A 13859-nucleotide genomic window follows, 5' to 3' on the forward strand; every position below is an offset into this window, starting at 1 on the left:
TATACACATCCTTTGCAGAGTTTTGTGTATGTGTATATATGCATATATATGTATGTATGTACGTAAAAGCTATTATCCCACCTGGGATTTTGCCCTTGTAAATGCTTTGGCGTGTGGTTTAGTTCACATCTACAAATCTGCATAAAAAACCCATCTAATTTAAAGCTGCACTGACAGGTTAAATGAACTTATTTCTGTGATGCTTCTTAAGTCAGATGGAAAAAAAAATCCCAGAGCACGCTGAAAATGTTTCTGCCTGAAGTTTGAAACTCCATATTTGAGGCCTCATTTTTAGTGGTTGTGTGCTCTGCACTCTTGGATAATCAGGGCTTTATTTAAAAGTCTAAATTTGGACACCAGCAATCACTACTTCTGAAAATGTAGGTCTCCATGGGTAAATAAAAGCATAGTGAGAAGAAGGAATTGAGCTGCATAAAGTGCAGTCTTTGGGATGGTGTTGGTAACTGAAATGGACCAGGAATGCTCACGTGTGGCATAATGTGAGGAAAGGATCACTTGTTGAAATGAAAGGAAAGGAAGTGTAATGTTTGTAACTAAGGAAGTTAAATCTGTGCACTTCCATCTATCATGAGCTCCGCAGGCAATCTGAAGTGAGGGATGGTTTCCTCTGTACAGCGTACACAGTTAACCAGCACCTCTTGGCTATATTTTCTGAGGAACTGGTAGTTTCTTTGGCAAAGATGGTCTTTTGGTTTAGGCTTTGGGATTTGGGACTTTGAGCTTTAATGTTCATGCTCTGTGGTTCTGGGAAACCGCTGTGTAGTTGACTGTGTGGTTCTGATTAGATTACTGCATTGGCAACATCAGCAAAGGTCAAACCATATTCTCACTTAATTCTCAACCAAATATTTTGTGTAAGGCAAAGTAGAAAAACAGGAATCTCGGCTCTTACTCGGTTTCTTAAACAAGTTTTGAGCTCGGTTTTAGTAACTTCCAACATGAACAATATACAGTTACTTAATGGGCTTACAGTGTGTCTGTGTGCCTGGGCAGATAGTGGCAAAGGGAGTCAAAAGTGACTACCTTCTAAGGATCAATTTTGAGGGTTTGTTGCTTTCTGGCTGAAAAGCAGAGAGCGCTCTTGTAACAACAAACAAAGTAATTGCTTATAGCGAACCATACATGTTCACAACTCTCCTGTACAGAGGAGGCATTGTCTGAGTGCTAAAGATCTTGCCTCCTGCTTTCAATTAAATCAATAGGAATAGTGCTGGGTCTAAAGTGCAAAGAGTGACCAGGTGAAGAAAGATTAAGTTGGATGACATGGAAATTTACAGGGTCTGGATCTCACTCCCATTCAGGTCTAGCGATGGATTTTTGCTCATTTCCTGGGATTTCTGTGGACTCTTACATGGGGAAGCCTTGATTTTGGAATGTCAGAAAAGCCTACAGTTATGAAACATAACCAGTACAAAATTACAGGGAATGAAATGTAAACGCTCAGTTCTGCTTTTTGAAGTAGTGCAAGTTCTTCATCTGGGTGTTTCCTCTGTCCCAGTAACAGTCGCTCATAAAACAATATTGGATTGCTTTTTCAGATGCAAGCTGCTGAGACCTTACTGCACAGGAGGACTGAATGTCCTCATGAAGTTCAGATGGTGGATTTAGAAGTTGTGCAGATTTTCCCTCTGTTGGAATCCATAGGGTTCATGTTATCAGTGGGTATGTTGAGGGTGGTTTGAATGCTGAGTTTAGGAAAGCACACAAAAACTATTTCCTGTGTAGGGAGTGTGATGAGGCCTTGCCTTGCAGTCGTTGTCAATGGAATTCAACTTTTTTGCCCTGTGCACCAGGTCAGGCCAGTGGGCCTGATCCAGTGTGCAGAGCAGGTGTGGCAGGGCCTGATCTGGGCATGTGGAGGGGTGTTGGGGGTGGCCTGGCCCTGATCCAGTCGTGTGAGGGGAGGAGGCATGGCCCAGCCCCAGCCTAGCTCTGCAGGGGTCAAGGGGCGTGGCCCAGCCCTGATCTGGCTGTAAAGGGGAGGGAGCACGGCCTGGCCTCAATCTGGCCATGAGGAACTTGAAAATTTGGCATTGGGGATGGGTGGCAATATTAATTGCCAAATCTCCCTGTCTGTGGGGAGCCCCATGGGTCAGATGCCATAGTCCATGGGCCAAATCAGGGTTGAGCACCCCTGCCTTATATCATAGCAGCTCTTTGCCTTAATGTTTCACTAACAAACTGCAACCTGTGTTGTTTTGAGTTATCACAGTGTCATATAGGGTCTTCATAAAGTCCTTGTGCACTTTTAAACTTTAATAACTTAGGTTGTAGGTATGATAGAAGAAATCTGTAAACAACATTTAAAAGCAAATTTATTTAAGTTTTAGGGCAGCTAGAGTACACAATGCTAGACTTCACCATAGCCACCATCCATCTTGATACAGTGCTCAATCTGATCTTCCAACCCCTTGAAAATATTTCCCAGTTGCTCTTGAGTTAGTGCACTAATTGCATTGGTGATACTAGCCCTAAGTTCCACCAAAGAAAGTGGTTTTGACAAGTAAACTACACTTTTACGATGTCCCCATAAAAAGAAGTCCAACAGCAACAGGTCAGGTGAATGAGGTGGCCAAGCAATTGGTCCACCTCTGCCTATACACTTCTCTGGGAAAACGTCATTTAGGAACTGTCGTACATTCAGAGTGTAGTGGCACGGAGATCCATCTTATCTAAGAACAAATTAGGTATTACTTATGAAGTCTAGTACTGTGTACTCCAGTTGTCCTAAAAATATAATAAATTTGCTTTTAAATGCCGTTTACAGATTGTTTCTATCATACCTACAACCTAAGTTATTAAAGTTTAAAAGTGCACAAGGACTTTATGAAGACCCTGTATTAACAGAGAACGGAATAGCTTGTTATGGAAACTTCCCATGGGAAAGGCACCCTTGTCTTTGAAATGAAAAGAGAGCCCTGTCATGACAAGGGACATCTGTGAAGAAGAAGTCTGAGAGAGATTTATGAAAATTGTTTCTGATAGTGCCTGCTGCTCCATCATTGTATCCAAGACTGTGTGGTCCCAGTGGGTTCCCACCTGTTCAGGGCTAAAGGATACCACACAGAAGAAACAGTGGTGTATAATCTAGTACAGCAGCAGCCATGCTCTCCCTGAGTGCCACTCCAATTCCCTTCCCCAGCTCAAGCTGTTGCTTGGCTTTCTGCTTCCTGCCCTGTGCTCTTTGCCCAAGCCATGCCACTTGCATCAGGCATGTGGCAGGTTGGCCACACTTGAGTTAGTGTTAGTTGAGTTGAGAATCCCCTCTGCTGTCTGCATATGTTTCTCTTTTGCTTAATTCCTTTGCTGGATTCTCTGCTATGTTTTCCATTTGACTACATAAGTAAGACCCTCCTTTATTTAGTGAAGAAACTCTGGGTAAAGAACCAGTCTTTCCCTGCTTAAAGGAGGGAGCAGGGGCAGAGAACAAGCGGCTTGCAGAGGAATAGAAACTTTAAGCATGAAAGTGAGAGAGAGAGACTTTATTATTATTTTTGGCATTTTAAACATTTATTATACAAAATATTAGAAACAAATGGTGAAAGGGCAAAGGTAAGTGGCCTTCCCAGGGGCTGAGCTTGGGACAGTCATCAGTGACAAAAAAACACTGTGTCACTGGAGACTGAAACCCTCTCCCCTATGTCCCTCATGGGGTTACACTTGTAGGAACAGCTGTCCAGCCTCCACCTTGCAGAGAGCTCCCTGATCTGGTAACAGCCAAGACTTCCTCACCAGAAAAAGTCGAGACCATTGATAGATGAGTCACTGAACTCTGGGGCTCTTTTAAGTTAGTCCTGGTCTAAAATAAAGAAGCCCTTTCTTCTTTGACATTAAATGCAGGTGTTTTCAGCACAGGGTAGGATGCTTCACCCAGGAACTATCTAGCTGTAGCTCCTCACAAGCACCAGCTCTTCTCAATAAAAGGTTTCCTCTTTCAGAGTTCCTTTGGGTGTCTGCCTGCTTCCCTTGGCTTTTTCAGCTTTGCTTTGCGTTGAATGGTTCCCAGTGGGTTCTTAAATAACTGATCTCCACGCACCTGGATATCTTTAATCCCTTTCTGTATCTTGCATCTATCTCCTAATGAGCACTAGTGTGGGATTCTCCTAATGAAAAGAGCCTTAAAGTAAAGTAACAGTTTAGACAAAACTACAGGTTCACTTTAAGGCTCTGGGCCAAGCCTGGGACTTGTGTTCAGCTGCTGCCACAGGAGGCTGAGCTTTAGGCCTGCCATATACCTGGATTTGTACCAGTAGAGCAGTTCCTATTAGAGACACGTGTGTCTTACTAAAATAATTCCATCCCTAGCTTGGATGCAGTTATGCTAATCTAATGGTACTTTTTTGGTTTAGTTTATTTACTTTCCAAACAGAAATAGCTGTACTTATACCGAGATAGCAAGGCCTACACTAGAGGGACTATATCGCTTTACCTGCAAAGAATGTGTCTTACACCACAAAAAAGTGGATGTTAATTCAAGTTGTTTAACCCAAGTGATCTAACTCAGGGTAGTGTTGCAGTGAAGAGCTGAGATCTGGGTTTTCACTCAAGCCTTTCCTCTAAGGTTCAAATTGTGATGGTAATTGGGGTTAAACCCCAGATTTCCTTGTCTTCACTATCCCAAACTGGAGTCACTAATGCTTCTTAGCCAACCCCAGTGAAGAACATGTTTTGTTCCTTGCAGTGACCTCTTCCCTTAGCTCGTCCCATAGTTAAATGATATATCTGGAATAGAGACAATACTGTTCAGTTGCCTGAGACTACCTCAGGTTAGTGTAATAGCTAGGCCCTGACCTTCATAAATGGCATTACACCAGAAATAAAATTTGTCCCATCCCATTGTAACTTAGCATGGGGAAGAGGTGGAAAGAAAGGGAAGTACCTGGGTCAATTGTTCCCAAGCTCTTTTTAGCTAAAGTACCTACAACTGGAGCTCCCCTTGAAGTCCTTCATATCCAAAAGCCTCATCGATTCAAATCAGTGTGATGATTCCACCTTACACTGGGGCACTGTAGAAATGGAGGAGCTGCTCTCAGCCTTCCCCATTGTTACTCTTCTTCAGGCTGCTGCCAAAGTGCAGTGTTGGCTCCTAACAGACTTTGTCCATGAGGACTGGGAGCCATTAGCTTGACTGCTGGCAGACCATGTTAGAAACTACCTTGTGTCCTTTAAAAAAAAGTACTGCACCCCAAAAGCCTGGCTCTTGTTGAGCTGTCAAACAACCACCTTTGTCACAAGAAGAAATTGAATCAGGTGTTCTTCTCTGGGGTTGGAAGTTTCTTTCTTCTTGCTCAGCATTTTCAGAGCTTAACTTCTGGTCTCAGAACAGAGGCAAGTAAATCAGTACCATTTTTCCTCTATAAAAAGATCACTGATTCATCTCTAAGGAACCCAGGTATTGGAGAAGTGCCCATCCATTGAAGGATGTTGCTACTGCATGCTGTACTCTATGCTGAACATAGGGCTGGGGGGTAGGGGTGGCAGCTTGTTGAATACAGCTATGTTATAGCTAGTTAAGACATCCTCTTGTTTCTGCTACCATCCCAACAGAGAGAGACTTGGCACAAAGATGCAGCTGAAAGCTGTTTACTAAATGCTTGTGAATCTGTGTTCATTAAAGTGCAGCACTAACATCTTTGGGAATTCAAAGCAAAATGCTTCCTTCCCTGCAGAGCTGAGCATCTCATTGTACCTCAGGAAAACATCAGTTATCCTTGATCTCTCCTAATCCTTTTGGAAATAAATTAATCACGAGGCAAATTTAACATATTCAAATCAGGTTTGTTTGGGCTCTTCTCAGCCATTGTGCTACAGCCATTCAGACACCTGCCTTCAGCAAGGCTTATTTAAGCCTCTTTGGCTTAATGTTCCATCTCATTATGTCATTGCACATGCATAGGTTTTCTTTGCTCACTTCTTTCGTGCTGTTTTTAAATTGGTTGCATTCCAGTGCAACCTGATCCAGCAGCAGAATAGGAAGGAGTAGCAGTGTTCTACAGGTTACCGCTCCAGAGATCAAATGATGATGGAGCTTTTCTAAGGCTTGGGCCAAGACTGTGAAGTTATGACTGGCTTTCTTGCATATGTACTGGCCTCTGGCTGCTTTACCACTCCATCCAGGAAGAGCACATATGCTTCCTGAGCCTGACAAAGAGTGTTGGTGCCTGAAAGCTTGCTAAGAATAATTTTTCCAACTATTTGAGTTGGTCTAATAAAAGATACCAAATTTACCCAAAGAACCTTGTCTCCAGTGAGGACAGCTGTAATCCTGCTCTCAGCCCTCCAGTCAATGCTTGCTTTTACTTGAGTATTCCTCCAAGAACTGGAGTTGAAGGAAACTGGCTTGGTCTAAAGTAACAGATAATGAACCAGAACTGTATGGAATGATATCTTTCTTAATGTCAGGCTCCCCAATTACATTTCAGATAGTACAAAAATTACCCTTGGACAGCCCTTGTGCTGTTTGTTTTTATGTTCTTGTTCAGTATTTGCATGTTTAAGTCCACAGATGCTCATCACTAGGTGTGTTGCTTACTTACTTTCCAGGCATAGATACTTTGAAAACATGATGGGTGCTCAAAATTGTTCCACTGCACCTGGGAGGAAGCATCTGTAGATTAGACTTAAAAGTAGGGCGGGCATTTTGTGAGTATTTACAGTAGATAAAAATATTGAGCTGACAACATTTGAGGATTGGAGTGCTCTCTGGGGACCTATAGACACGTTGAATATGCATTATGAACCTGAACCCAGGTATGATGACCTCATTATTTTCAGGTGCTTCCCCATTGATCTGTCTGCTTGCATCCACCTACTGTCATGTGCTACATATATACTTAGATTGTGAGCATCATGAAGCAGGGACTCTTGTTGTGTTCTGTGTTTGTAGCACCTAGCCCAATGGATTCTTGGATCCTGACTGCTATGGCTAGGCACTACTTCAAGATTTTTAACAAAGCATGGGAATGTGAGTTCATGACTTTTTAATCCAGGAGGAGCACAACTCAGTGAGGGGTTTACCTAAACAGTAGATCCTGCAAGTGGATCCTGCAAAGTCATAAGTGCATTTCCTGCCTGTAAACTGCAGGCCATGGAATACATATCTGCTCCATATTCTCTTTATTAGTGTGATATACAAATTTGGTTAAGTTCAGAATCTGAAGCAGGAAGATGGTCCTATAAAAGTGATCTTATGCAAGATGCATGTCAATAGGAAAATAGAAAACTGCCTCTGATTCTGTTTATGAGCCCATCAAAACCTTATAGACAAGCATAATGCAGCTGGCCTTTACTAACACCATCCTGTAGAGCAGAAAAATGCCTGTGGAAACAGCAGGCAGAATTTAAGCAAATGGGTGACAGGAGTAGACTTTGGGCAGCGTACTGAGATAAAAGAAAGCATGAAGGACTCCTTAACTGCAAAGAGTAATGCTGTTGGCTTTACAGTACATCTGGAAGACAATTTGAGAGTGAGAAGAACTGAGGAGGAGAAAATATTCAGAAATGGACCTTTTTTAAAAAAAAAACCCAAAACTTCTCTGTTTCTAGTAGGAACAATAAGGCTATAACTTTCTTTAAAAGGTTGTTCTGTTGCCCTTTGCTTAGGGAGCTTTTTTCAGCAAGGGTTGGCTTTATAAATGAAGCAAAAGAAGGGGCAAAACAAAGCAGTTTCAGATCTGTACAGACACCGGCTTTCCCCCCTTGTGTTAGAAATATTCTTGCCACAGTTTTACTTCCTTCCCAGTAGTTGTGTTCAGTTCCCCTGCCAAAAGTGATAGGCAGGACCAGATTGCTTGTCTGGGAATCTCCACTAGCACCTCCCAAGGTTTTGTATCTGAGGGTAGGGTGCTGCCTCCCATCTGACAGGAGAAGCATTTTCTCCTAAAGTGAGGGGACATTCTGGACTATTCACATGGGGGCACTGAGGATTCTGCCTTCCTCTGCAGCAGCAATCCTGCTCCCTGCATGCCACAAAGATCTTTGGTTTAACCTGTGTGTTCCTAGACCACAGCCCTCCTTGACTGCATCTCCCACCCCTGTGCGATCAGCTCCATGCAGATTTCTTGGGAGAGAAAGGGGATGGGCTGGTAATGTATCAAATACACAAGCTGTTCTCCATGTGGAATAGGGAGAAGTTGGGGTCTGTTCTCCATGTATAGAAGTTGGGGTCTGGTTCTTCCAAGAAACATGGATATTCCAAGCAAAATTTGTTTTCTGGTAACAGTGCATCTTGATACTGGGTGTTAACACTGAACATTTACAGGGACCTTCTCAGCCTCTGGAGAGAGGGAGGTACCATCTTAATTTTGGTAAACATGCCTCTGCGGCATGGTCAAGTGAAGTGAGTTGGCCAACATATTGCAGCCAGTGGGTGGCAGAGCTGGGTCTTAGTTTTCTTGGCCCCTGGTCCACGTGGTGGTTGCCTCTGGCCATACAGCATGGAAAATCCAGAAAAAAGGACCAGAGTCAAGATGCTCCCAACTCTTACTGCCAAGGGAAAGCTCCTCCTAATGAATGGAAGTGATCTCTTAAGGGCTGTTAGTAGACTGTGATGGGTCATTGGTTTCCCAGTCACTTACTTCCCTATTGAATGGTGTCTGTAAGATGCTCTGTTTAGGGAGTGATTGGGTGATTAAATTACTCCACTCCTGGAGACTTGTTCCACTAACTTTGTTTCATTTTCCTTTTGATTTGCAGATGTGCCGCAGGGTTTACAAAGGGATCCCCCTCCAGGTGCGAGGCCAGGTCTGGTCGCTCCTGCTGGACGTCGAGACTATGAAGCAGAAAAATGAAGGGAAGTATGAGGTATGATGGCAATAAATTAAGATAGGGCTAGGGTAAATCAAGGGGTCTCTCAAGTTGCACGCTCCCTGAGAAGGATGCACTATACTGGAGATGGAGAAGCTCAGGGTCTGTGCAATGGCGACATGTAGGGAATGCACGGGGTGCACACGCAGCCCCTGAGAGTGCTGGTGAACCTCCGACCGGTTGTGCTCCCCGCTTAGGTGATAGGCAAGGGGCAGAAGGCGGGAGTGCTGGTGCCCGCCCATGAGTGCCGGCCAGGGAGTGGGAGTGCTGGATGTAGCACTGCCACGGCCACTTCCTGGTCAGTGAGTTTTGCCACAGGGAGGGCCCCCACCAGTTGATGACTGGATGCTGGGAGGGCAAGTGCCCACCCCAGCCCCCAACTAAGGTGTGTCATCAGTCGCCCATGGGTCTGTGTCTGGAGTCTTCTGAAGTGGGAATGTGTAGAAGGCCGATGGTTTATGTATGTGGTCTCTTGGAGTAGGGGACAGCAGCCTGTGCCCTGCCCCATAGTGCAGTAATTACCATACTGTGGTCTGTAGATTGCATCTGTCCCTCCCCCATCCCTACAAATTAAAAGTTTGACCTGAAGGGTGCAAGGGGGAGGTATGTGATGAATTTGAGGGTTGACATTGGCCTTTGGGTTTAAAAAACCTGGAAACCTCTGGTGTAACAAATACTGTCCAGCAAGTGTTCACACCTTGTGCTGTATCCCACTATTGAGTTGCTGCTTGTTGCTCTCTCTTCTCTTTCCCTTACTACCACAGATCTGGGAGATGTGTTTTTATCCCATTTGCAGCTGAGAATGTTGTGAAGGAAAGCTTTAAAGTGACAACAAGGACTGAAAATAAAATGGTTAAACTTTTCTTACCTGTTGCCCCACCACCCCCATTAAGGTCCTGCATGCTGATTTCTGTGCTGTGATTACAAGGTGGCTACCAGGCAGAAGTTTTACAAGTCACTGCATCTCCAGATAAAAGCTTAATAATTTCAACTTTCAAGAAGTTTAAAATGGGAATAGTAATTTTGGGTGCCCAACTTGAGATGCCTTGAAAGGGGAGGTGCTCAGTATTTTCTGATCCCTTTGTAAAGTGAGTTAGCTCCCTAAAAACCAAGATGCCTGAAATTTTTGAACATTTTGGGTGGTGGTCTTTTCTTTTTTTAAGTGCACAGTGAGTAGTAAGGATAAATTTTTAAACTGACACTGAGAGGGTGTTTTTTAGCAGTCTGATCTATTTCAAGCCAGAAGAAAATCATGCTCTTAAAAATCTGCATGACAGTTGGTGAATTTAGGGGGTCTAGTTTGCAAAACACATAAGCAAGTTTCAGCAAAATAGGGCATGTGCTCACAACATCCTAACAGCTCAGATTGCAGTGGCTCTTATTATTTTCAACTCTTCAGCTCTTTTATAGAAACATCCTCTTGAAGCATTCTATTAAAAATCCTTCAATTTACAGGAAATCCTGTGCAAATAGGAAAAGCCTTGTTTCTGTTCCTTCCCATTAAATCACTTTACAAAGCTGACTCTCTTGAGGATTTTTTGCTGTGAAATAAACAACATCCATACACACAGTTTGAATGAGTAATGAAATGAGAAATCATCATAGAGTCTGATTGTAGTAGAAATGTTTTTGCTGTAATCCTGTTGATTATTCTGCAGAACATTTTTTTAATGTGCATTTCACTGATTTGCTAGACCAGTAACCCCTCTTTACTTATTTATTGTCTATATCAGGGGCAGGCAGTTATTTTGGGTGGAGGGCCGTTTACTGAGTTTTGGCAAGCCATCGAGGGCCGCATGATAGGCATCCAGGGGCAGATAAATACTAATTTTCTAAATTTTTTTAGGGGTCCTGCAGGCGGGATAGAATGGCCTGGCAGGCCGCATCCAGCCCCCAGGCCACATTTTGCCTACCCCTGGTCTATATGACCAGAGCCCTGGTCATAGAGCTGGAAGGACCTCATTGTGTGAAGTGGTATACAAACACAGGGCAAAATAGTACTTGTCCCAAAGAGGTGACATTTTGACGTATGCAACAAGACCATAGATGGAGAAAGATGGACAACTTAATAATCCACCATCACAGTACTTTTATCTCACTGGGTGAAACAAAGATTTTTTAGTAATATTTTTTGTTGGACCAGCTCTGTAATTGTGAGTAAAAAAAAAAAAAAAGCAAAAAAAGCTCTTGCTTCCAAGCCTGTCATCTGCCATGAGCCTAGATATAACCAGGTTGCAGGTGATAGCACTGCTACAGAGCAGCTGAACCTGCCGGCCAACAAGAGTGATATGGGGATCATTTGGCCTTCTCTCTCTGAACCTAATAGAAACTGAGAGTGCTGTAGGGGCAGCAAACTTTAACTCTGAGGAGGGGAAAGCACCTCCCAGTGATCTTCCCCCATCTGGCTACTGCTGGCGGGACTGCTGTTCAGTGTACCGGGTTCTTTGTTATTTATTCCTTGGCAATCAGAACAACAGAGTAAAGCCTGCACAGCACCACCCAGCAGTGTTAATGTGATAGAGGCCACGAATTAAGTGTCACATCCAGTAGGCTCAAGTGTGTCTGATCTCTCTCTTCCTCTTAAGCAGGATAATGTTAATGCTCATTACTGTTAGTCAAGCAGAGATATTAATAGTAAAATCCTGCTGGCATCTCATCGCGCAAGGCTCTCAGGAATGTGGGAACGAGATTGTTCTAGTGGGTAGAAATAATTAAGTTTCTCTAGTGTTGTAATTTGGCATCTAGTCACTTGTATCACAGAGGGTGCAGGATTGTCCAGGTTGGCCATGCTGCATGGCCAGGGGAAGAATCTGAATAAATGCAAGTGACAAGGAGGTTGTCTAACTGCTTAAACGGAGCGTGGGCAGTTAGTTCTCATTTCAGTTTTGCTCACAAGAGGACTTAGAGGCCAGGTTTCAGGATGGATTCTTGTTAGGACCTGCTTTCCCTGTATTCCTCCACCAAGGCAGATTAGTGCTCATGTTTCTCTGTGGGTACATCCAGTATCCCTTCACAACTTTTTGTCCTCATGCATTGCCACTGCCACATCCCACAGGTGGGCCTTGAGGCCTTGTCTTGTGACCCCATGACTTGGGGCTTAATGTAGCTGGTAATAGGAATAAGAGGACTGGAAGAGGCGTCTGGGCCAGCATGCAAAGTGCCCTGTGTTGATGGGCACTTGACACAAAGAATCTCTCTATTTTATCTTTTCAAACCCTCACCCATAACTACAAGGAAGACTATCCCAAATGCCAAGAATGCCCTGTTACATGCCCCAGGTTGAAACAAGTGGTTTTAGATTTGGATGCAGTGCCCCTGAAGCTGTTATGTCCCTGGAGATATTCATATCAGAAGTGTTTGGGTTCAGCTGCTAATAAAGGAGTGAGAGGATGGGAAGAACATGACTTGGAAGACCTGATCTCCTAGGTGACTTTTGCCATGGAACCTCAGTCCCCAGCAGGATGCTTTTGCAAGGTCAGAGAGGGCAGGAAGAAAAGGAGTTGGCCATAGGGAAGAAATTTAGACATATGTTAAGTTTTACCAGTTTTTTAATAAAAACACTATGGGACGGGACTGGTCACAGTAACTTTAGAGTCAGCACTTCCAGCTAGTGACTGCCGTTCCTATATCCATTTAGGTGCCCTGCAGGGCTAAACAACAGAGTGCAACTAAGCAGAGGGAACCAGCTTCAAAAGCCCATCACTTGCGTGAACAAGTAAATGCTCATCTTGGTGCGTGTGTTCTGCAAAGCTAATAAGCCCTTATGGTGAAAGCAATAGCTCACAGCCTTACAGCTTTGTGATGTGCCTGCCATTCGCACCCCAACGTGGTATGGCCTGCAGGCAGTTTGAATTGGCTTTGCAGCCCTCTTAAGCAATGGCTCCCTACTATAGAAAGGAGTATCTGTTACTAATGCTCTAAGCCTGTCTCCCTATGGTAATGTGGTGTCCCACTGCCTGGCTCCAGCATGGCCTCTATTCATCTCCTGTTCAGCTGTGTATGTCCTGCCCTGCAAATGGATCTCTGCCCAATTGAAAATTTGGTTGCAGAACATATTTTATTCATGGAATAGCCCCGGGGACTCAAAAGAAAGGTAATTATGTGGTCATCAGTGGTACTTGAAGGATACACATGAGACTGGATACTGAAAGACGGCAAAGTGATTCTTGCTTGCCATGCACAGGGTTACACTGGGTGCCACGTCTGGGGGTAAGACAGGGGTGGGCAAAATAAGGCCAGCAGGCCAGATCGAGACCATCGCTGGATTCAGTCTGGCCCCGTGGGTGGATGGTTGCCAACTCACTGGATCTGGTGCATGGGCAGCCGTGGCCACTGCGTGATGCTGGGTAAGTGGGACGGCTTTGGCCCAGCATCATCAGCTGTGGACCCAGGTGGGGCCTCCAGTCCACACTGTGAGTGGGTGGTGGTGTCAGCTGTCACTGTGGGCAGGTTCAGGAGCCTGGATGCAGAACCTGCCCATAGCGTCTGCAGTTGACCTGCCACCTTCCTGGTGTAATGGAAGCTCCCACCACAGCCCTGACCTGGAACCTGCCAGCGGCGTCAGATGCAGGCACAGGCAGGAGCTGCTGCTGTGCTGGGTGGGTGCCAGTGTCACTCTGTCTCTTCTTGTCTCTCTGTCTTGCTCCCCCTCCCTCCCTTCTACCCTCCCTCCAGAACCTGGCTGAAGCTGACACTGGCACCTGCCCAACACGGCAGCAGCTCTTGCCTGGGTCCACAGCTGAGCTTCAGGGTTCCTGGGGGCTTCTGGAGGGAGGGAAGGAAGCGGGGAGAGAGAGAGAGACAGACAGAGAGAGATGCATGCACACACAGAGAAAGAGACAGAAGGTGCGTCTACACAAGACGCTGAATGCGCGGTATACCAGTTCTACTGTGCATTAGCATGTCATGGCAAACTGTGCTTACGCTCAGTAGTGCCAGTTACTATACATTGATTTAGTACCTGGTAATAAAGGTATTAAACTTAATATACAGTAACTATGGCACATTAGTAAGTGTGTAGACACGCCCAGAGA

General features: G+C 44.6%; 1 protein-coding gene across 4 annotated transcripts in view; it reads left to right on the top strand.

Moving 5' to 3' along the window:
• LOC149871364 (uncharacterized) overlaps positions 1–13859 on the top strand; it is a 164666-nt gene that overhangs the window by 130341 nt on the left and 20466 nt on the right. For all 4 annotated transcript variants that reach the window (XM_090032378.1, XM_090032379.1, XM_090032376.1 and 1 more), the window contains one exon: positions 8716–8823. In XM_090032378.1, the coding sequence (XP_089888504.1) occupies positions 8716–8823 (108 nt within the window). The remainder of the gene's footprint in view (positions 1–8715; positions 8824–13859) is intronic.

Source organism: Crocodylus siamensis, chromosome 2 (genome assembly GCF_052110815.1).
Source record: "Crocodylus siamensis isolate JL-2025a chromosome 2, ASM5211081v1, whole genome shotgun sequence".
Classification (NCBI taxonomy): domain Eukaryota; kingdom Metazoa; phylum Chordata; order Crocodylia; family Crocodylidae; genus Crocodylus; species Crocodylus siamensis.